The sequence below is a fragment of the Doryrhamphus excisus genome, linkage group LG8 (genome assembly GCF_037039965.1).
Source record: "Doryrhamphus excisus strain RoL-2023G ecotype Guam linkage group LG8, RoL_Dexc_Guam_v1.1, whole genome shotgun sequence".
In the NCBI taxonomy this organism is placed as follows: domain Eukaryota; kingdom Metazoa; phylum Chordata; class Actinopteri; order Syngnathiformes; family Syngnathidae; genus Doryrhamphus; species Doryrhamphus excisus.
The window spans coordinates 4,871,335-4,895,937 of NC_136364.1; the positions used below are offsets into that span (position 1 = coordinate 4,871,335).

Sequence of the window (24,603 nt, forward strand, 5' to 3'; positions counted from 1 at the left end):
CCATTAGCGCCTTCACTTCCTGCGGAAGACTACGGTTGTTTGGTGTCAGCAAAAAAACATCATGCAAATTTTCTACAGAACAACAATAGAGTTTATCAGTCATACATGCTATCCATGAGAGCATTTTTATACTTTTAAGCAACTCAACTAAGCGTCTTTCAAAAAACAAGAGTTCCCGCAAAAATGACCCAAATGACTCCTCACTTTTGTTGTAGATCATGAAGACTCTGTTCGGCTCTCTGCAGGCCCTCCAGGTCCTTCATCATCTTCTTCATGTGGTCCTTGGAGTAGCGGTTCTGGATGTAGGCGAACCAGCAGCCGCCCATCCCGATGACGATGGACACCACCAGCATGAAGTCCTTCAAGTGGTTGTGTCTGTTCACTGGAGGGACATTTTAGTTATTTTCTGCTTGATTTATATTTATAATCTTATCTATTATTTTTTAATATTTACAATTTGTAAATCATTTAAAAAAACAGACAACCAGTGCTCCCTAAAGAAAGAAAAAACTATTTAATTTAATGTATTAATTACTGGTTTTCTGACACAGAGCAAATCTGTTTAGCACGTAAGGGCATTTAGATCAGCAATACTATAAAATTTATTAATTACTGGTTAGGCTGCATTGTGTCCGAGTGGTGAGCACGCAGGCCACACAACTAGGAGACTCGGGTTCAATTCCACCCTCGGCTATCTCTGTGTGGAGTTTGCATATGTGGGTTTTCTCCGGGTACTCTGGTTTCCTCCCACATTGCAAAAACATGCTAGGTTAATTAGCGACTCCAAATTGTCCATAGGTATGAATGTGAGTGTGAATGGTTGTTTGTCTATATGTGCCCTGTGATTGGCTGGCCACCAGTCCAGGGTGTACCTCCGCCTCTCGCCCGAAGACGGCTGAGATAGGCTCCAGCACCCCCGACGACCCTCGTGAGGAAAAGCGGTAGAAAATGAATGAATGAATTACTGGTTAGGCTGCATTGCGTCCGAATGGTTAGCGCGCAGGCGACACAACTAGGAGACCCGAGTTCAAATCCCCACTCGGGCATCTCTGTGTGGAGTTTGCATGTGTGGGTTTTCTCCGGGTACTCCGGTCCCATTCCAAAAACATGCTAGGTTAATTGGCCACAGGTATGAATGTGACTGTGAATGGTTGTTTGTCTATTTGTGCCCTGTGATTGGCTCCGGCCCGAAGGCTCCCTCGTGAGGATAAACGGTAGAAAATGAATGAATTACTGTTTATTCCCACAGTCAAATGTTCATTGAATGCCACAAAGGCAACAATGGCTGTATATTCCATCATTAAACCCAGCCACTCCTTGGCACCTGGAAACCAAAGTCATTAAATATTCAAAAGTAAGACAATACAAATATTTGGGTGCAGCCTCGGATCAGGTTTAGACCTGTCCTACAGCTAATCTTAAAGTGTTGCTATGGCCCACTACTCTTTTGATGTTGCTGAGCTGTAAAATGTGCACCCCAGCTTTCAAGGAAAAATATTTCTAAAGTACATTATTGACGTTGCTGAAACAGGAAGCCGTATACTAGTCCTTTTAAAAAAAAAAATCAGCATATTGTGATAAGAAGGCCTTGCACCTTCTTATTTGTCTGATCTGCTTTTACTATATCAACCCCCGCGGACCCTGCGGTACCAAAACCCAGAACAAAAACCCACGGTGAGACCCAGCCTGCTGGATTCTCAGGACTGCAGAGACTGTTGATATTTAAAAAAACAAAAAAAAATTAAAGACGCACCTTTTTAATAAAGGCTTTTAACTGATATTTTAAACTTTTTTTTTATTTTAATTTTTTTTTATCTTTTTAGTCCTATTTTATGCTCTTAGTCTTTGGCTTTTAAACTCCAGTGTTTCCTCAGAGGGGGTCCTCCACACGGGGGGCTGTGTCGGGTCTGCTGTCCTTGGGTCCCTACGACCCGGCCGGCTGGGGGTTCCTCCCTTTGGAGGGGGTCTAGTATGGAATTTTTTGTAATTTTTTTTGTAATTGTTTTTCCTTTTAATTGGTAATTGTTTTTAATTCTGAAAAGCTCTTTGTGTTGCATGTCTTTGCAGGAAAAGTGCTCTACAAATAAAGTTGATTTGATATTAAAACAATAAAAGGCTTGAACTACTTCAGTTGTGTGTAATGAATCTAAAATCAAAGTCTAATGTTTATCGGTACATTACAGAAAATAATGAACTTTTTTTCCACAATATGCAAATTTTTTGAGAAGGACTAGTATGTTAACAAGTCAGACAAGTGTTTGTCAGTCCAAAGCACTCCCTGAATTGCAATGCAGCTGCACAGCTCAGGCTGACACAACAGAAGCTTTCAACATTCATATACTCGTGCCCTGAAGTTATTTCACTTGAGGATTTGCAGGATAATCTACAGCCTAATTCCACTCTTTCCTGCGGCTCTACTGTTGGAAAGGCGCAGATGTGCTTTAATCAGCGTGTTGACTTGTGTAACGTTGGGGCCCGGAAGACGATGGGCTTCATTGTGCGCGTGTCTTAAAATGCTGCTGCAGCGAGGAAGTCACAGTCAGTGTGAGCTTGTCACTTGGAGAGGCTGTCAAAGCCAGACGCCGCTCGCTTTGCATCTTCCTCGAGGTGAGGCAAAATCCAGTGTGACACATGCCACACACAGACGACTGCACAACATGGTTTCTTCCTTATTAAAATTCTCTTTTCCCACTTTTTTTGTAGTAAGGATCGACCGATACATCGGCCGGCCGATATATCGGGTCGATATTTGCATTTTTTCCTTTTATCGTATCGGCCGATACACGCATGAAAACAAAACGGTATCGGCCCCAAAAAAAAAAAACATCGGCCATCGGCTAAAGGTGATGGAAAAAAATCGGTATCTGCATCGGCCGCAAAAAAAAAAAAAACACATGGGTCGATCCCTAGTGTTTACATTTCAATAAATATTTGTTTAAACATGAGACCTGTAATATTTGTTATCATGGTCATTTTTTCATAGAAATTGATTGATCAAAAGCAGTATCGGCCACAAATATCGGCCCAAGCAAAATCGGCCATCGGCCAAGGGTGATGGAAAAAAATCGGTATGGGCATCGGACCCAAAAAACCATATCGGTCGATCCCTAGTGTTTACATTTCAATAAATGTTTGTTTAAAAATGAAACCTGTAATATTTGTTATCATGGTCATTTTTTCATATAAATTGAGTGATCAAAAGCAGTATCGGCCACAAATATCGGCACAAGCAAAATCGGACATCGGCTAAGGGTGATGGAAAAAAAATCGGTATCGGCATCGGCCCAAAAAAAACATATTGGTCGATTCCTAGTGTTTACATTTCAATAAATATTTGTTTAAACATGAGACCTGGAATATTTGTTATGGTCATTTTTTCATAGAAATTGATGGATCAAAAGCAGTATCGGCCACAAATATCGGCCCAAGCAAAATCGGCCATCGGCGATGGGCGATGGAAAAAAATCGGTATCTGCATCGGCCCCAAAAAACCATATCGGTCGATCCCTAGTGTTTACATTTCAATAAATATTTGTTTAAACATGAGATCTGTAATATTTGTTATCATGGTCATTTTTTCATATAAATTGATGGATCAAAAGCAGTATCGGCCCAAGCAAAAATCAGCCATCGGCTAAGGGTGATGGAAAAAAATCGGCATCGGCCCCAAAAAAAACATATCGGTCGATCCCTAGTGTTTACATTTCAATAAATATTTGTTATCATGGTCATTTTTTCATGTAAATTGAGGAATCAAAAGCAGCATTGGCCACAAATATCGGCCCAAGCAAAATCGGCTAAGGGTGATGGAAAAAAATCGGTAGTATCGGCCCCAAAAAAAACACATCAGTCGATCCCTAGTGTTTACATTTCAATAAATATTTGTTTAAACATGAGACCTGGAATATTTCTTATCATGGTCATTTTTTCATGTAAATTGAAGGATCAAAAGCAGTATCGGCCACAAATATTGGCCCAAGCAAAATCGGCCATCAGCTAAGGGTGATGGAAAAAAACGGTATCGGCCCCAAAAAAAAAACATATCGGTCGATCCCTAGTGTTTACATTTCAATAAATATTTGTTATAATGGTAATTTTTTCATATACTAAATTGAGGGATCAAAAGCAGTATCAGACACAAATATCGGCCCAAGCAAAATCGGCCATCAGCTAAGGGTGATGGAAAAAAATCGGTATCGGCCCCAAAAAAAACATATCGGTCGATCCCTAGTGTTTACATTTCAATAAATATTTGTTATCATGGACATTTTTTCATATAAATTGAGGGATCAAAAGCAGTATCGGCCACAAATATCGGCCCAAGCAAAATCGGCCATCGGCTAAGGGTAATGGAAAAAAATCGGTATCGGCCCCAAAAAAAACATATCGGTCGATCCCTAGTGTTTACATTTCAATAAATATTTGTTATCATGGTCATTTCTTCTTATAAATTGAGGGATCAAAAGCAGTATCAGACACAAATATCGTCCCGAGCAAAATCGGCCATCGGCTAAGGGTGATGGAAAAAAATCGGTATCTGCATCGGCCGCAAAAAAACCATATCGGTCGATCCCTAGTGTTTACATTTCAATAAATATTTGTTTAAACATGAGACCTGGAATATTTGTTATCATGGTCATTTTTTCATATAAATTGAGCGATCAAAAGCAGTATTGGCCCCCAAAAAACCATATTGGTCGATCTCTAATTTGTAGTAGCGGATGTAAGCTTGTCAATGTAGGACAACCATTGTTGCATAGTCGCTTGATGCTATTTGTCATTTGTATTAACTGGCACGCACTAGCTGGTCGCATGTGGTGAGATTACCAGGCAAGATAAATCCATCATTACACTGACTGACATTTCCTGCTTTCACACACGGCTTCCGTCTGACTGAGCTGAACATTTTAGGAATATTTTGCAGTCCACCTCGTGACCCTGGACTGTGACCCCTCCCTGCCTCGAGGCTCCTTTCAAGTTTAGAACTATCTGGAATTAACCAGCGATGCATGAACAAGCGGGAGAATCACACATAAAAGCCAATTACGCGATGATGCCACTTACTGAGAGGCGCTCCGAACAGCACGGTGTCCAAAGCTTTGAGCTGCAACTTTTGAACGTGGCTGCGATCCAGAATCTTGAGAATCGTGTGTGTCAGAGTGTTGTTCTTCACCGCCAGCCTGAAAGAGAGCAGACACGCGTAAACGGAAGTCAATGCCAGATGCATAAGCTCCGCTTAGCAAAGTGGGAAATACAACCACACGGCATGCCATTTGAAAATATTAGACATTTTATGCCGTCTTACCTCGGCATGGTGCTCCCGTTAAAGCTCATCTTGCGGAAGGCCTCAACATACTGAGGCAGTTCCACGTAGGTGATGAGCCACTCAACCACCTCGTCCACAGTCCAGTTATACACTGAAAAAAACAGTAAGAAGTAATACTGCATTTATAGTGCAATTTATTTTCATTTTATGCATTCATATATTTGAATTTTTCTAATTCGTCTTTGTATGCCAAAAAAAATTGCGATCTTGATTCGACGAGCGAGCAAGCTGTCATTTCTAAATGACTTTTTTTTAATTTGACATTGTCAGTTAGGGTGGTCCTTATATGGGGGGGGTCAGAAATTTGTTTTGGAAATGTTCAACTCTCACCCTCTAAATGTGTTAGGATATCAATAAAAACTCACTGTGCAAAATTTTGAATTTTTTTAACAATATTTAGAGGTTGCTCAAGGCCTCTGAATATTTCCAGAATTGCTCTTTTTTGAGGAAATTGTACCATTTTAAGAACGCAAAGCAAAATAAAATAAAACTTTATTGACTAGTCACTGTGACAGAGTGGTAACCAGCAAAATACAAGTAAATGACATCATTGAAATAAAAGATGAAACAAACTTCTTATGCTTGTATCTCAAATAATGAAATCAGAACCATAGTATAATCTAAGCAATAATCAAAACTGAACAAAGCATTATAAGAGCCCTGTAGACATGACAAAACACGACTATAGTCACATTTATACTCTTTTTATTTACAACATATTGCGCAACTGCAGGGTCTTGAGACACATGCTAACTCGCAAACTAGAGAGCTCGCCACCTAAACGGTAGCCTTCAAGTTATTTCTTTTCAACTTAAATAGCCAAAAACTTACCACTTCCACACGGATAGGGAGGATAACTATTAACAGTTATTTAACCTTTAACATGAACATGAATCAAACGTAATAATTTTTTCTGGATACATGATACCATACAGCATCCATATCAAACTTGCGCGGGCCGCACTAACATTAAACTTTCATATCAAGGCGGGGGCCTCAAACTAGTGTCCTGCGGGCCACATTTGGCCCGCGGGCCGCGTGTTTGAGACCCCTGGTATAATCTAACCAATAATGCAATTGAACTGTTGTCACTCATATTTAATATGTAGTTCACAGTGGTGCAACATCAACCACTAACACAGCGCAGGTAAACCTAATGGTTTGTTCTAGGCTTGTTCTAGGCTTGAGTTCCCAAATGAGTTCGCAGATATCAGGTGTCATAACAGTGAAGCCGGAGGGGGAGGGTAACCTGCTCCACAGCTGCTGGCGTGAAGTGTACTTACTACGAGTGTGAAAAAGGCAGCCGGCAGAAAGGGTGTAAAAGATGAGATAGCCAGATACGGCACAGCACATAAAAGAGCCCTCGTGATGGTCTGACCAGACTTGCCGGTTGAGAGACGGCGACAGTGTGTGTGCTGATTTGGTGATGACAGGCTGGAGGATATCGCAGAGTGCCCGGCAAATTTCCTCCACACGCCTTGACCGTGCGGACTGCGCTTGCATGGGAAAAGCTAAATATCATTTCACAGCATTGTCACAAGAAAGACAACTAAAAGAGAATACACATCTGCAAGTTCATATATTACGTGCGGAGTTCCCCAGGGGTCAACACTGGGGCCAAAACTGTTCAACTTGTACATCAATGATATCTCCAAAGTTACAAAAAACTTAAATCTGGTATTATTTGCGGATGATACCACTGCTTTTTGTTCTGGAGGGGGTACAGACAAAATCATTAGAAAGGTCAAACACTAAAAAGATGCTTTGATGATAATAGATTGTCCTTGAACTTAAATAAAACTAAAATCATGCTGTTTGCTAACAGCAGAAAGGACACGCACCAGCAAATACAAATAGACGGTGTAGACATTGAAAGGGTGAAGGAAAATACATTTCTGGGGATCACAATAGATGAAAATATGAGCTGGAAACCTCATATTACAAATATACAACATAAGGTGGCCAGAAATATTTCAATATTGAACAAAGCAAAAATTGTTCTCAATCAGAAATCACTCCACACTCTTTATTGCTCTCTGGTTCTACCATATCTTACTTATTGTGTGGAAATATGGGCTAATAACTATAAAAGCAATCTTCACTGGCTAAATGTACTGCAAAAAAGGTCAGTAAGGATAATTCATAATGCCGCCTACAGAGAACATACTAACTCCTTATTTCTAAAATCACAAATATTTCAAGTTGTTGATATATTTCATCTTCAAACAGCTAAAATAATGCATAAGGCTAAAAATAAGCAAATAGCTAAAAATGTCATCCAATACTTCTCTAGAGAGGAGAAATATGATCTCAGGGAAGAAGTACAAGCAGTTGATGTTTGCTAAATACAAGGATGAAAAGTCTTGAACCAGTCATGATGTGCTATACAGTGAAGAAAATAAGTATTTGAACACCCTGCTATTTTGCTATTTCTCCCACTTAGAAATCATGGAGGGGTCTGAAATTTTCATCGTAGGTGCATGTCCACTGTGAGAGAGATAAACTAAAAAGAAAAATCCAGAAATCACAATGCATGATTTTTTAACAATTTATTTGTGTGATACAGCTGCAAATAAGTATTTGAACACCTGTGTATCATCTAGAATTCTGACCCTGAAAGACCTGTTAGTCTGCCCATTAGAAGTCCACCTGCACTCCATGTATCATCCTGAATCAGATGCACCTGTTTGAGGTCGTTAGCTGCATAAAGACACCTGTCCACCCCATACAATCAGTAAGACTTTAACTTGTAACATGGCGAAGACCAAAGAGCTGTCCAAAGACACCAGAGACAAAATTGTACACCTCCACAAGGCTGGAAAGGGCTACGGAGCAATTACCAAGCAGCTTGGTGAAAAAAGGTCCACTGTTGGAGCTATCATTAGAAAATGGAAGAAGCTAAACATGACGGTCAATCTCAATCGGAGTGGAGCCCCATGCAAGATATCACCTCGTGGAGTCTCAATGATTCTAAGAAAGGTGAGGAATCAGCCCAGAACTACACGACAGGACTTGGTCAATGACCTGAAAAGAGCTGGGACCACCGTTTCCAAGGTTACTGTAGGTAATACACTAAGACGTCATGATGTGAAATCATGCATGGCACGAAAGGTTCCCCTGCTTAAACCAGCACATGTCAAGGCCCGTCTTAAGTTTGCATATGACCATTTGGATGATACAGAGGAGTCATGGGAGAAAGTTTTATGGTCAGATGAGACCAAAATAGAACTTTTTGGTCATAATTCCAATAAGCGTGTTTGGAGGAAGAAGAATGAAGAGTACAATCCGAAGAACACCATCCCTACTGTGAAGCATGGGGGTGGTAGCATCATGCTTTGGGGGTGTTTTTCTGCACATGGGACAGGACGAGTGCACTGCATTAAAGAGAGGATGACTGGGGCCGTGTATTGTGAGATTTTGGGGAACAACCTCCTTCCCTCTGTCAGAGCATTGAAGATGGGTCGTGGCTGGGTCTTCCAACACGACAACGACCCGAAGCACACAGCCAGGAAAACCAAGGAGTGGCTCCGTAAGAAGCATATCAAGGTTCTAGCATGGCCCAGCCAGTCTCCAGACCTGAACCCAATCGAAAATCTTTGGAGGGAGCTCAAACTCCGTGTTTCTCAGCGACAGCCCAGAAACCTGACTGATCTAGAGAAGATCTGTGTGGAGGAGTGGGCCAAGATCCCTCCTGCAGTGTGTGCAAACCTGGTGAAAAACTACAGGAAACGTTTGACCTCTGTAATAGCAAACAAAGGCTACTGTACCAAATATTAACATTCATTTTCTCAGGTGTTCAAATACTTATTAGCAGCTGTATCACACAAATAAATTGTTAAAAAATCATGCATTGTGATTTCTGGATTTTTCTTTTTAGTTTATCTGTCTCACAGTGGACATGCACCTACGATGAAAATTTCAGACCCCTCCATGATTTCTAAGTGAGAGAAATAGCAAAATAGCAGGGTGTTCAAATACTTATTTTCTTCACTGTATATATCACTATATTGACACTTACTATGGTACCCATTATGGCATTGGATGCGCATATCACCTCCTACTTCGGTATGTGACAAAAAATTTAAAAAAATTTAGAAAATTAATTTTTTTTTTAAAATAATTAAAAATTAATTAAATAAAAAATAATTAAAATAATTTAAATAAAAACTTAAACAATATTAGGAAAGCAGGTAGTGAACAAATGTAACAGTTACTGATTGTAAAAGTACCGATGGAGGGGTAGGATTTAATAAGCTTTGCTTCTTCCTACTCCTTTTGGACATGTGGAACTGGGAACTGATTATGGGATGCACTCAATTGGAATCTAATGCATGTTCAAATGAAATTAAACCATTACCATTACCATAAAAGGGTCACAGTGAGGACACCCACATCAACCACTGATTTGACCTTTCAACAATCTCATGTCAAGAATAACTTGACGTTTACTTGGATTCAATGCAGTACCTTCAGAGCCCTTCCATGTGTTCCACAGGTCCTCCACGCTGATGAACTGGTCATCGCCATGGAAGCTGTTGTGCTTGGCCTTGGGGTCGTGGTAGTTCAGATCCTCCCTCAGGAACTGCAGGGCAAGCACATGATGATTTGGTAACTAGGACATGACTCTCTGTGTCCTAATGGGAATGATGTGCTAGGACAGCAGAGAACTTGTAGTACTCTTGTCGATTTGTTCTACATGTCAATAAACATGTCAAACAAGTTCAGATAAGAAGCCACTCTTACTATCGCCACTGAATTCAACCTCTCGCTTGTCAGTAGACAAAGATGGGCTATCTTGTTGCAGGCCGCAGTGTGAGCCAACTCGGTCACCATGTCAATGCTTTGTCATCAAGGATGGGTGGAGGACCTCATGCTTCTCTTGCTTGTTTGATGAATTGATGGAGGTCAGACGGCACCCCTCCAAATCTCCGTGTCATGCTAGTAACGTTGGTAACCATTAGGGCAGGGGTCTCAAACACGCTGCGCAGGACACTAGTTTGAGGCCCCCGCCTTGATATGAAAGTTTAATAGTAATAGTGAGGATAGTGAGTATAATAGTGAGGATAGTTATCCTCACTATCCGTGTGGAAGTGGTAAGTTTTTGGCTATTTAAGTTGAAAGGAAATAACTTGAAGGCTACCGTTTAGGTCGCTAGCTCTCTAGTTTGCGAGTTAGCATGTGTCTCAAGACCCTGCAGTTGCACAATATGTTGTAAATAAAAAGAGTATAAATGTGACTATAGTCGTGTTTTGTCATGTCTACAGGGCTCTAATAATGCTTTGTTCATTTTAATCTGAAAAAAATCATTTGTCTACCCACCAACTATATGTGGTTTCTTAAGTTTTTATTATTTGTCATTTTATTATTTTTATTATATTTATTTATTACTGATTGATTGATTTTCTTTATTCTTGATTTGTTTATTTTTCATCTTATTTTGTGTAGAAAAATAAAAATTAAGATATTTGAGAACAGTGGAATGTTTTATCAGAGCTTTTATTGTAGAAAATTGCAACCAAAGCACTGAAAAAGTTTGTATATTTTTCTGTTTTTAATAAATGCGGGGTTTTTTTTGTTTTTTTTTTGAAAACCTGAAGCGACCCAGCCTTGCCCAGACCCTAGCTTTAGTGGCCCCCAGGTAAATTGAGTTTGAGACCCCTGCATTAGGGGTTCCATTTTTTCCTCATCAGAATAAAACTTTCTTCCATTTTTCAATGTCCATGTTTGGCGCTCTCAGTTTTGTGGCGTGGAAGTAGACAAGGGCTTTGAAGATGTTTTTGTTCTTAAAACCATTTTCTCGCAGACGCCATCTGATGGTTATTAGCCTATGCTCGGTACCAGTAACAACTTCATTTGGGCTGAGGATCGTTCTATGTCTTGATAGAGAGCCAATCGGATCCTCCGGCTCAGGGCCTCTGACAATTTTTGGGTGTACCTACGATTTTTTCATTCCACAACCATAACCAATCATAATCAGGTTCTTTTAAGAGGTTTAAAATTACTGTCAGCCATGTGCAATGAGATCGGGAGCATGGTGAATTTCTTATAAATTGTAAAAACTGACTCATATATTAACCAAGCTACATTGTTATTGTAGCAGCTAACATAAAAAACTATATTTACCTGGCGGACTAACACTACACCTCGCTAACTGCTTGTCTCTGCGTCATTTACACACTGAAGAGTGAATACCGAGACGCAACAAGATGCTTGATTGCAGTCAGTATTTTTACCCGAGGACTGGAGAGCACGTCATGTGCTGGAAGACACAGCCATCCCGAGGAGATCGGACATGTCACTGAATCTATGCTGTTGTTGTTGACGGAACTAGCATAAGTAAGTGTATGAACGCTACCAAGGAAAGAAGTTTCGGTAGTGTTTTGAATCATTAAAATACAGCAAGATACTGCAACTATTAAATGTTACATCATCAAATCATATACAGACTGTGAATGACGGGCAAAATTCCAAATAGAGTGCAGTTCCCCTTTAAGACAACATCTTCTGTAGTTTCAAAGAAGTGCATTTGTAATACAAGCAAACAAAAATGCTTGACCTATCAAAGCATAAACGGGCGAAGTGACGGCACCGCCTTCTTTAGCTTGAATCAAAGCATCATGAGACTCCAGAAGAAGTCACCCTGAGGTCTCGCTGGCCCGTTTACAGATGATCAAGCATGATAAATGAACCGCAGGCAGCTCTGATGATTAAGAGCTGCTCACACTAAAAGTTAGTTTAAGAAACGACGTAAACCTGTTAATGGCAGAGCATCTTCATTTGCAGCGATGCAGAATAACATGAGGTCAGCCGTGTGTGCTTTACGTTAATTATTGACACAAACTGCACGGAAAAGGGCAGCGGGGCATACAAATGACAATACCTCTTTGGACGAAGGAATGACGTTATTAAGAACTTCTTGATCCAAAATATTCCCAGGAGTGAATCAACTGCCATGTTTGTACCTACCCCGTCTGTCTCCACCTCGTCCACGTTGCCGTTTTTATCGTCGTCCATCTGCTTGTGGATGCTGCGGATGGCCTCATAGCTGAGAGCGCCATTCTCATCCCTGCACAGCGGCTCGTCGATGCGACAAAAATCTGTTGGAGGTCATATAGAAGTGCGTGAAAAACACACTCTTGTGATAACATGCGGTTGCTGGCTTTGATTATTTAGTCTTTTTAAGACAGAAAGACAGAAAGAAGAAAAAAAAAGCAATCTTCACTCGCTAAATGTACTGCAAAAAAGGCCAGTAAGGATAATTCATAATGCCACCTACAGACAACATACTAACTCCTTATTTCTAAAATGACAAATACTTCAACTTGCTGATATAGTTCATCTTCAAACAGCTAAAATAATGCATAAGGCTAAAAATTAGCAATTAGCTAAAAATATCATCCAATACGAGAAATATGATCTCAGGGAAGAAGTACATTTGAAACACTTCTATGCTAGGACTACGTTAAAAAGTCATAGCATTTCATGTGGAATCAAACTATGGAATGGATTGAGTAAATAAAAATAAAAATAAAAAATAAAAAATAAAAATAAAAATAAAAATAAAAATAAAAATAAAAATAAAAATAAAAATAAAAATAAAAATAAAAATAAAAATAAAAATAAAAATAAAAATATAAAAAAATAAAAACTTAAATTATATTAGGAAAGCAGGAAGTGAACAAATGTAACAGTTAGTGATTGTAAAAGTACCAGATGGAGGGGTAGGATTTAATAAGCTTTGCTTCTTCCTACTCCTTTTGGACATGTGGAACTGGGAACTGATTATGGGATGCACTCAATTGTAATCTGATGCATGTTCAAATGAAATAAAACCATTACTATTACCAAAGAACGCAGTCCCCATCTGGGCTGCCCCTCGCTTAACCACCATAGACTGAATATAGGAGACCTTGTTGGGGATGCAGTGCCGATATGGAGCTGTGTGAAGACTAAGATAAACTGAACTGCGTTTGTGCAAAGAGTCAGTACAAAACAAACAAAAAGTTTGTGTATCTGCTGCTGGAAAGCACCAAACCAGATCGACAAGCTTTCCTGCGCTGTGGCTTGTTTAGACAAGGGCCCAATTTAAAAGCTTGGATTTATTATTGTCTGTTTGATGACTCGTCGCTCGAAGTATTGACATGTTAGTGACACTGAAAGATGATGATATAATTACGTAATCGGGCAGTCTGTCAATCTGTCAGTGAAGCCTTATCGAATGATTCCCGTCTTCCACGCACCGCCAAAGCACTTTCTCTCTTTCCCAAAGTCTCACAGAAAAAGCGGATGATCCCACATATGAGAGACCTTGTTGGGAACGCACTGTAGATATGGAGCTGTGGGAAGCCACAAGATGTGTGGATAAGGTGTACGCAGCAGGTATAAGAAAGGAATATTCTCTGGCTTTTAACTCGGAGTGAATCGTATGGTCCTGTGTCTTTTAGTTCTTCCTTTTTATTTTAATTGGTTTTATTTTTTATATTTTTTTGCTTTGCTTCTTGTTTTTAATATTTTTTTACTATTTTATTTCTTATTATATTAAAATTATTATTATTCAATAAATTATTAAATAAATACATTTAATTTATTTATTATTAAATAAATTATTATTATTAAAATTATTATATTATTTGATCTTTTAGTTTGGGATTAAATTCAATTTGTGCCTTTATTTATTGTATTTTATTTTTACTTTATTTTACTAGTTTGTGCAGCACTTTGTAAACTATTTTAATATTTATTTTACTATTTTATTTCTTATTATATTAAAAAGTATTATTAAATAAATTATTAAATAAATAAATGTAATTTATTTGTTATTAAATAACTTATTATTATTAAAATTATTATACTATTTGATCTTTTAGCTTTGGATTAAATTCAATTTGTGCCTTTATTTATTGTATTTTATTTTTACTTTATTTTACTAGTTTGTGCAGCACTTTGTAAACTATTTTAATATTTATTTTACTATTTATTTCTTATTATATTAAAATTATTATTATTAAATAAACAAATGTAATTTATTTATTATAAAATAAATTATTATTATTAAAATTATTATATTATTTGATCTTTTATTTTTGGATTAAATTCAATTTGTGCCTTTATTTATTGTATTTTTACTTTATTTTACTAGTTTGTGCAGCACTTTGTAAACTATAAAATGTGCTATATAAATAAAGTGGATTGGATTGAATAGGAATGTGTTACTAACATTTACGGCTGAAACCATAAAGCAAAATAAACTCCCAAGGTTGTACAATATCACTAAAATTCATATCTGCCGATACATTTGCCAATATCAGAGCTCTATTTATTTACTATGCAACCTGCATATGTGTAGCACCGTACACACAGAATCACTGACATGTTCAAGGACTCACAGGCAGTCGGATTATTCACATCGCATACAACCTCCGGGTTGCTACATTATCATTCTTGTTGATTATTTTACATGAGGCTGTGATGACCTCCTCTTTCCAGGCAAGTATGATATCGCCACGACCTGTCAGTTTTGTATGTGTTAAGAGTTGTTGAGATGTCCGACTGTTTTATGAGGCCATGAATGCGTCAGTGAGTGTGTTGATATCCTACTGACAAGATTAAAGCATGGCTCATGGACTAAAAATGTCTGCAGGTGGTATCGGCAATTTCCGATGTGTTAATTACGCCAGCATCGGAATCAGATATCGATACTGATATCGTGATGACCCCATCAATCAATCAATCAAACTTTATTTGTAGAGCACTTTTCATACATTATGTAGCACAAAGTGCTTTATATGTTAAAAAAAAAAAAAGAAAGACAACAACAAGACATGGCGGTCTAGTGGTTAGCGCGCAGACCTCACAGCTAGTAGACCAGGGTTCAATTCCACCCTCGGCCATCTCTGTGTGGAGTCTGCATGTTTTCTCCGGGTACTCCGGTTTCCTCCCACATTCCAAAAACATGCTAGGTTAATTAGCGACTCCAAATTGTCCAAAGTTTGATTGATTAATTGTCCATAGGTATGAATGTGAGTGTGAATGGTTGTTTTGTCTATATGTGCCCTGTGATTGGCTGGCCACCAGTCCAGGGTGTACCCCGCCTCTCGCCCAAAGACAGCTGGGATAGGCTCCAGCACCCCCTGCAACCCTCGTGAGGAAAAAGCGGTAGAAAATGAATGAATGAATGAACAACAAGACACATACACACACACACACACACTCGCACAGACACCGCCACAGAGCTCCCAGCCACCCCAGTCGGTAAGCCCCACGAGAGGAGACACCCCAGCCCCCAGCGCAGAGAGCCCCCACTGAGGAAACACTGGATATATGGGATAAGAAATAAGAATATAGAAAGTATATATAGCAATAAACATAAAACTTGAAAAAATAAAAAAACATTCATAGTTTGTTGTTATTAAACATCACATGAAAGTTAAGCAACTAGTCTCATATTCAATCAGCACCACAATAAGCAATGTCAATAAAAAAAAAAAAACATGTGGTGGTAGTGTGTGTTTATTTTATTTATCTCGAGTGCTGAACTTCTTTTTAAAGTTGTGTGACTATAATTAAAAAATAAAAATAAACCGCAGTATCACACTGGCATTAGCTGAAAAGTCTATTTTTTATTTTTATTTTTTTTGCAATGTGACAGCATGTGGCCATTAATTGCCGTCACAGACACGCCGCATGACGTTTGCAGCAGACTAATTCGCCGTGCGATGTTCGCATACCATTTAGTGCTCTCTTTATTCCCAGAGGAATGTTATGTTACATGTTATGACAAGCAAGAGAGCCTGAACAGAAAGTAATGTGTGAATCCTTGCAACTGGGGCACCGAGTTTGTGCAAAGAGTCGGTACAAAACAAACCAAAAAAAAAAAAGTTTGTGTATCTGCTGCTGGAAAGCACCAATCCAGAAGTTTCTGAGCCGGGAGGTCAAAATACCAATAATGCACACACTGGATCACCATGGTAACAACAAAGAATGACAGGTGGCTAGACAACAAGATAAGAGATTTGCAAAACCAGTCAGCCTGCTTTTTTTTTTTTAAGAGAACTCCAGTTATGCAAGACGTCAACCGTTGACTGCAGAAGCCATAAGGCCTCAATGCTGTGCTGCACAATATTGGTAACTAGTGCAATATGGGTGTCTAATTTATTCTGGCTTTTGCATGCATTAAATAGAATTTATCGTGCATCTTATCGCGATATTTTTTCGATATATATATAGTTACTGCAGCACGGGAAAGATGTAATACTTGACCATGTGTGTAAGAATTGTGTGCAAACCACACACATTCCACAAATGCACAACAATAATGAAAACCACATTTTAAAGACTTGACCATATTTATTCTAATAGGGTTCTAAAATATAGCTAAAATATATAAATATAGCTATAGCTAAGGTGGAATTTCCATTTTAGTGATAAAACACAGGTGGAATTACGCCGTGGTAATAATTTATCTTTACAGTACCATCACTGCAACTGATCTACTCTCCAGAGCAGCAGACATTTATGGTGTTTTAGTAAAAAAAAAAAAAAAAAGCTAAACATTTCAACACTGACCCAAAAAAGAATGAAAGGCTTGCGGGGGATGAAGAACAAAGTACTGCTTTTAAAAAACGTCCCTTTTGTGTGTGTCGCTGTCCTGAATACATGGAGCACCAACACTGGACAAAGTCCAAACAAACAAAGAGAGATAAGAGTGAGTATGTAAATTATTTATTATAATTTCAATTTCCCGGGAAAAAATATTTAAATTTGGGAAAATTCAGTCATCAATTGACGATGTTTCCCAATTATATAAAGTAAATCTCGACTAATTTTTAAGTTTTTTTGTCTTTGTGACACCTTTTTGATACACTACACTGCCTTTCCGACTATGGATTGAATTACAGTCTGCATGAAAGCTCATTATATTTTCAAAATCCATAAAGTCTTAAAGATTGCTTAGAAATCCCGCTCCACCATAACTCTGCAAATGATAAACAACACCGGCGGGCCATTAGGTCAACTGCTTCCTGTCTGACTAAGCGGTTTGATGTTTGTTAGAGGACGTGGCTTATTGGAGAATGCGGGCCGGACTATTCTCAGCATGGCTACAAATAGTACCTGCATAATCACAAAAGACGCATGCAGACAGAGTACTGCAAAAGTATAGCCGCCAAACTTTAACACCAATTAATATCATCACTGATCACTCACCCGATATTCCATTTTCGGCGATGTGGCCATCCGAACTTGGTTTATCTGTCTGACTTCCTCCAATTAGACACAAGCAAAATATCCACAAGGTCACCATTTTGTTGAACTCTGTGATTGCTTCACGGCTGAAAAGACAAGAGAATGGCGCTGAATCATCCTTGCATTATTCATTTGCAGTGCATCGGTGTTGGCAAGCGAGCATTGCTTTCTAATGTCATCAGAACAGGAAGTGCAGCAATATTACCTCAGAAGACAAGGAAATGGTTGCACAAACATGATTATTTGCCAAATGAGGCTCTCGTGGTCATTTAAATGTGTCAAATAAAAGCTATTTGTGCTCCTTGGGGAAATATGATTATGAATTATAAATATGATAATGAAAACTAACATTTGCTCTGTGCAAACACTGAAGAGACAGTGACTAAAAACATCAATTTGAACGTGTACTGTTCACGTAATCCAGCTCGCAGATTCGTTTTTTTGTATATAAAATATTATTATTATTTTACCTTATTCCATCCCGCTGTGCTTGTTGAATTGTTATTTTTTAGCCACTTTGTGCTATCGGCACATTATCAACATAATACTTCACATTACCTGATATGTGTACTATTTACCGCTATATAGCTCAATTACTCTTGTCCTGTTTAAAAATGTGGCGAATCTGCGAACGAGAAACTAAACATTGATCTACAATAAATCACAGTAGTTTGTAAGCAAAAAAAATGCCTACTAGCTAGCTAGATGACACATAAGCTAACGAGGAAGTGAACTCGCCCATCAGTTTCAATGTACTTACACATTATTCACATTAAAGCCTGTTAAGTGTTTTTTTTCTATTACGTTTATCGACTGTTAAAAGTCCCGGTGGGACGTTTACGACCACTTGATGTTGAGCTAAGTCGCCGCAAGTCAAGCTACCACATCTGCACGGTAAGTAGTAACACGCTGCGGCGTTCAATTGACAGGCAAAACTTACGTGTCATGAATAAGAGCCGTCAGATACGTACTTCTGTTAGTCGTGCATTGTCGTCGCAGTGGAAAACCGAGAGGAAGCAAAAAAAACCAGGACGGCGCCCCCCTTTCAAAGATCTCTCGGTCTTTCCCCCCCCAGATGGAGGGACTGAACCGAAAAAGCCGCAGAATGTGCAAGAGACAAGCTTGGTGGTCTTCTTCTACGCTTTGATGTTGCCTGGGTTGTCCGGCGGCAACAGTCGCCCCCTAGAGTGTAGAGTTAGTACGGTTGCCGCTTCGCATAGCTCAATGTTGCCATCTTGTGGATAAGAAAAGCACTTACTGTACTGTACTGTACTGGTGTGCCATTACTACTACTATTCTAATATTCTATTTATGGTTTTATTGTAAAGGTAGTAAAAGGCGCATATAATATAATATAATATAATATAATATAATATAATATAATATAATATAATATAACATAACATAACATAACATAACATAACATAACATAACATAACACAACACAACACAACACAACACAACACAACACAACACAACACAACACAACACAACACAACACAACACAACACAACACAACACAACATAATATAATATAATATAATATAATACAATATAATACAATATAATACAATATAATATAACATTACATTACATTATAATATATTATATTATAATATATAATATAATATTATATTATAATAATATATATATTATATTTAATAATATTTATATTATATTATATTATATTATTATATAATAACAATATATTATTAATACATAATTATATTATATTTAATAATATTATATTTATATTATATAATATTATATCAATATTATAATAATAATATATATACATTGTATTTAATAATATAATATTTAATCATATTATATTATATTATTATTATTATTATTATTATTATTATTATTATTATTATTATTATTATTATTATTATTATTATTATTATTATTATTATAACATTATTATCCAGTTTCAGGATTACATTTAGAACGAGAACTCACAATAAATAATATGCGCTCTCCATTCTGCAATATGTAGTATGTATTTATTGAAGTTTTTTGATAATACTGCCAAGAACGGTGACTGTGGTACAAAAGTTGACATTTACATTGACGTGACACACTGTAATGTAAACCAACAAGCGGGACATGGAACCTCGCCTCACATCCACGTCGTTGTCTGGATTTCATCATAGAAACACGGAGGAAAAAGGCCTTCCAAGTCTAAACCTTTGGCACCAGGCAGAAGGTCCATCTTGATACCTCCTCCTACTCTTTTGGGAGTCTCTAGTCAGAAAGCGTTGTCTTCTGAAGACGAAATGACCATCATCTCACGACCCCCGAAGTCCCAAACGGCCGTCAGGTGGAAGGCCATGTTGGAGAAGACAATGAGATACTCAAACAGTGCGAAGAACGTGTAGACTGTGGAGAGATTAATCGTTTGTCATTTTTAATCATCTTTAACCTTTAATAATAATAATACTTATTTAATTTAATACTTACTCCCTGACTGACAGTACAGGTTGTGTTTGATGTAAAAGAAGCCAGCGAAAGCGCAGAAGCAAACGTTGAGAAGTAAAAAACGGACTTTCCAGTGATGAGATTTAGCATCCTGGGATACAAAAAGGAAAACAACTGTAAAAAAAAATTTTTAGCTTTTAGTTCTGTCAACATTTTGTGTGTCAGGTCAATAAAATTTTGCCAAAAGTTGCTGATACATTCTGTAAAAAATTCCAAGTTGACCCAAAAATTGTAACCCCGCTGCCTTAAAATTTGGATTAAATCTGGCAAATTATTTCACATTATTTCAACACAGAATTAAGTTTCTCCAAATTAAAAGACCAAGTTCACGGGACTTATTGATTTGTTTTGGGAACTTTCCTTTTAAATTAAACTAAACTAAACTAAACTAAACTAAACTAAACTAAACTAAACTAAACTAAACTAAACTAAACTAAACTAAACTAAACTAAACTAAACTAAACTAAACTAAATTAAATTAAATTAAATTAAATTAAATTAAATTAAATTAAATTAAATTAAATTAAATTAAATTAAATTAAATTAAATTAAATTAAATTAAATTGGAGGCTACCGTTTAGGTCGCGAGCTCTCTAGTTTGCGAGTTAGCATGTGTCTCAAGACCCTGCAGTTGCACAATATGTTGTAATAAAGAGTATAAATGTGACTATAGTCGTGTTTTGTCATGTCTACAGGGCTCTAATAATGCTTTGTTCATTTTAATCTGAAAAAATCATTTGTCTACCCACCAACTATATGTGGTTTCTTAAGTTTTTATTATTATTATATTTATTTATTACTGATTGATTTTCTTTATTCTTGATTTTTTTATTTATTTTTCATCTTATTTTGTGTAGAAAAATAAAAATTAAGATATTTGAAAACAGTGGAATGTTTTATCAGAGCTTTTATTGTAGAAAATCGGAACCAAAGTTCCAAAAGTTTGTATATTTTTCTGTTTTTAATAAATGCTTTTTTTTTTTGGAAAACCTGATGCGGCCCAGCCTTGCCCAGACCCTAGCTCCAGTGGCCCCCAGGTAAATTGAGTTTGAGACCCCTGAGTTAGACTAAATCAAAAGTGAGTTGACATGACTTGAGCTCTATTGTTCATACAACAAAAATATTTATTTGACCTAATAAAGATGTTAAAATTTAATTTAATTTAATTTAATTTAATTTAATTTAATTTAATTTAATTTAATTTAATTTAATTTAATTTAATTTAATTTAATTTAAAAAGAAAGTTCCCAAAAAAAGCAATAAGTCACGTGAACTTGATCTTTTAATTTGGAGAAACTTACTTGTGAGTTGAAATTATCTGAAATAATTTGCTAGATTTAATCCAAATTTTAAGGCAGCGAGGTTAAAAAAATTTTTAAGTTGAGTCAACTTGTATTTTTTTTTACAGTGCACACATAAGAAATAATATGAACAATCAGAGAGGTGGTGGTGGGGGGGGGGTTGCTTACCTCAGGATTTAACGAGTACTTCTTAATGGCCTTCCATAAACGACACGTTATCAGCATGTTGATCAGCGAGCTTAAAATGAAGAGGATGAAGCCTTCCTTGTGGACAACTTAGATATGAAAGATATGAAAAAATGAAAAGTATCTACATAATTCCATAACATTTTCTGTGGCTTTTAATGTATGCATACTTTATATGATAGAAGTACTCAACTACATGGGTGTGGCCCGAAAGTTGTTTTTGGTTCTAGCTCATTTTCTAGCGGCTCTGCATATTCTAAAAATAACATCAATGAAGTATTATTAAGATATGTAATTAGATAGGGCTGCACGTTGGACGAGTGGTCGGCATGTTGGAGACACCGGGATCGAATCTCAGCTCTGTGTGGAGTTTGCATGCGTGGCTTTTCTCCCCCGTTCCAAAAACATGCTAAGTTAATTAGCCACTCCAAATTGTCCATCAGTATGAATTTGAGTGTGAATGGTTGTTTGTCTATATGTGCCTTGTGATTGGCTGGCCACCAGTTCGGGGTTGACCCCGCCTCTTGTCCAGCTAACGCTAATGATGATATTTGCATTAGCTAGGCTAATGTGTTGAGGTTTTCAGCATATCCTGTAATGTCCATACAACAACAACAACAACAACAACAACAACAACATGCTAACTGTAGCTAAGTAAATAGCATGAAGCTAAAGGCACAATGTTGACTAAAGACTAGGGAAGCTATACTTTGTTTTAGTAGTATTTTGTTTCTTTACAGTGAAAATGTTACTGTTGTGTACATTGTAGTGGCAACAGTTTGACCCTGGAACAGACTAATTCAGTGTTTTTGACTTTCCAGCGTTATTTGAAGTGTATTTTGTGCAACAACTCACAGTACGTCTCTTTGGATGACACGTAGGAAAGGAGCAGAAGTCCGAGGTTTTCCAAAACGGAGAAAGCTAAGCTCAAGTAAGCGAGTGACCTTTCAGGGAACCTGGAGGTGAATCGCATCTTGTAGAACTTAAAGTAAATAAACGCCACCAGGAACCTCGGCGCCGAGTGCAGGCCAATGCAGAAACGCCATATGTGGCATTCGGGGCTCTGACTGATGGAGGCACTGATGGACGGCAGGTAGTTCTGAACCTGGAGAAACACCCCAAAAATGATGCTTCATCAGAAAAAACACGGACGTACGCCATTGTTTAGTTGAAGTTCTTACGTGGCAGTGTGTGTACGTGGATTCATCGAAGTGATAAACAGAGGATATAAGGACACAGGTGATAAGGCCCAGCAGTGGGAGGCACACGGTACACAGGACAAACGTGGTGAAGGAGATCCTGATGATGAGCGGCCTCTCGTGGTCGTAGGAGCCTGGTATCATCTTGATGTGGTTCTGGAACAACGACAACATCTGATATTCTTATATCTGGAATTGATTTCTATTATTATATCAAGTAATTAATACTCCGCTACGCTACTTGAGTGAGTTTTGGGAGTTTGTATTCGGAACCCCTGAAATACCAGCACTGTAAAAAAAAAGTTGACTCAACTTAAAAAAAATTGTAACCTCGCTGCCTTAAAATTTGGATTAAATCTAGGAAATTATTTCAGGTAATTTGAACTCACAACTATGTTTCTCCAAATTAAAAGATCAAGTTCACGCGACTTATTGCTTTTTTGGGGGAACTTTGTAATTTAATTTAATTTAATTTAATTTAATTTAATTTAATTTAATTTAATTTAATTTAATTTAATTTAATTTAATTTAATTTAATTTAATTTAATTTAATTTAATTTAATTTAATTTAATTTAGTTTAGTTTAGTTTAGTTTAGTTTAGTTTAGTTTAGTTTAGTTTAGTTTAGTTTAGTTTAGTTTAGTTTAGTTTAGTTTAGTTTAGTTTAGTTTAGTTCGGGTCGAATCAGTTCAGTTCAGTGTAGTTTAAGTGTATTTAATTTAATTTAATTTAATTTAATTTAATTTAATTTAATTTAATTTAATTTAATTTAATTTAATTTAATTTAATTTAATTTAATTTAATTTAATTTAATTTAATTTAATTTAATTTCCTCACAAGGGTCGCGGGGGTGCTGGAGCCTATCCCAGCTGTTTAATAAAATAAAATAAAATAAAATAAAATAAAATAAAATAAAATAAAATAAAATAAAATAAAATAAAATAAAATAAAATAAAATAAAATAAAATAAAATAAAATAAAATAAAATAAAATAAAATAAAAAAGCAGGAAGTAAACAAATGTATCAGTTACTGATTGTAAAAGTACCAGATGGAGGGGTAGGATTTAATAAGCTTTGCTTCTTCCTACTCCTTTTGGACATGTGGAACTGGGAACTGATTATGGGATGCATTCAATTGTAATCTGATGCATGTTCAAATGAAATAAAACCATTACCATTACCAAATGTATAAATACCTTATTAGTAAATAAATGAAGAAATAGAATATAGCTGTAAATGGACATATATATATATATATATATATATATATACACAAACTATAACAGGCTATGACTATGATACAGTGTGGATATATACAGGGATATAAATGACTATAGTATGGCTATTGCAGATTATAGAGATTACAGTATGAACTATGAATATGACAAGCTATAATAACAGTAATATGTACAGTTAATGAATATTAATGCACATATTGTCAAAAATTGAGCCTTCTTGCATTGGATCTCGTGTACCTAATGAAGTGGCCTTGTAAAGATGGCTTCCATTGCACTGATGGATCTGACTGATGCAGGCAAAAGACACGCAGATTCTAAGGCATCACACGAAGAGACACGAACAGAAGAACACGTTTGCACCCACTAGATGAGAGTCCAGTAATCCCAGTAGACGGGGCGCCAGTGGAATCCTTTGCAGCAAACCAGCAGCGTAAAGGAGGATGCGCTCTGATCACGTGATAATACACGCGTGACCGAAGACTTATCCCATTCAAATGTGGCAACAAGATGAGTGGTTTTGATTTGAGGAGGCGCGGGAGCTGTCCTCGGTGCTGAAGCCAACAATTGATGGTGGCGGTGAGGCTACCCGTGACGTTCTTGCAGGCTTCCTGCCCCGCCTCTCCGGGCGC

General features: G+C 37.2%; 2 protein-coding genes across 8 annotated transcripts in view; both read right to left on the reverse strand.

The window, feature by feature from the left end:
* The window catches only part of LOC131134430 (stromal interaction molecule 1), a 30,933-nt gene extending 12,259 nt beyond the window's left edge, over nucleotides 1–18,674 (reverse strand). For 2 of the 4 annotated variants that reach the window (XM_078792665.1, XM_078792664.1), the window contains exons 1-7: nucleotides 18,510–18,674; nucleotides 17,531–17,655; nucleotides 12,293–12,423; nucleotides 9,794–9,908; nucleotides 5,306–5,417; nucleotides 5,065–5,180; nucleotides 205–382 (exon numbers count right to left, since the gene is read on the reverse strand). In XM_078792665.1, coding sequence (XP_078648791.1) covers nucleotides 205–382; nucleotides 5,065–5,180; nucleotides 5,306–5,417; nucleotides 9,794–9,908; nucleotides 12,293–12,423; nucleotides 17,531–17,627 — 749 coding nt within the window. In that variant the 5' untranslated portion in view covers nucleotides 17,628–17,655; nucleotides 18,510–18,674. The remainder of the gene's footprint in view (nucleotides 1–204; nucleotides 383–5,064; nucleotides 5,181–5,305; nucleotides 5,418–9,793; nucleotides 9,909–12,292; nucleotides 12,424–17,530; nucleotides 17,656–18,509) is intronic. The other 2 variants (XM_058079708.2, XM_058079706.2) reach the window with 1 other exon arrangement.
* An 888-nt stretch (nucleotides 18,675–19,562) lies between these two features.
* LOC131134432 (acyltransferase PGAP2-like) lies at nucleotides 19,563–24,588 on the reverse strand. 4 transcript variants are annotated; one of them, XM_058079716.2, is made up of 7 exons: nucleotides 24,339–24,588; nucleotides 24,212–24,261; nucleotides 22,719–22,892; nucleotides 22,393–22,642; nucleotides 21,520–21,626; nucleotides 20,033–20,141; nucleotides 19,563–19,951 (listed from the first exon to the last, which is right to left on the reverse strand). In XM_058079716.2, the coding sequence occupies exons 3-7, from the start codon at nucleotides 22,878–22,880 to the stop codon at nucleotides 19,821–19,823; spliced, it is 759 nt and encodes a 252-aa protein (XP_057935699.2). In that variant the 5' UTR covers nucleotides 22,881–22,892; nucleotides 24,212–24,261; nucleotides 24,339–24,588; the 3' UTR covers nucleotides 19,563–19,820. The 4 variants fall into 4 exon arrangements, with proteins under 4 accessions (XP_057935699.2, XP_057935700.2, XP_057935697.2 ...); XM_058079717.2 differs by lacking the exon at nucleotides 24,212–24,261; XM_058079714.2 differs by lacking the exon at nucleotides 24,212–24,261 and having other exon boundaries at nucleotides 24,335–24,588.
* Between the last annotated feature and the right edge of the window lie 15 nt (nucleotides 24,589–24,603).

Excerpts from the sequence above, each read along its gene's own strand:
- LOC131134432 (XM_058079717.2), bottom strand. The coding sequence starts at position 22,880 with ATGATACCAGGCTCCTACGACCACGAGAGGCCGCTCATCATCAGGATC. Across the intron at positions 21,627-22,392 it reads GTCATCCAAAGAGACGTACT|TTGTCCACAAGGAAGGCTTC; the intron begins GTGAGTTGTTGC and ends TTCATATCTAAG. Across the intron at positions 19,952-20,032 it reads CCTGTACTGTCAGTCAGGGA|TCTACACGTTCTTCGCACTG; the intron begins GTAAGTATTAAA and ends ATCTCTCCACAG.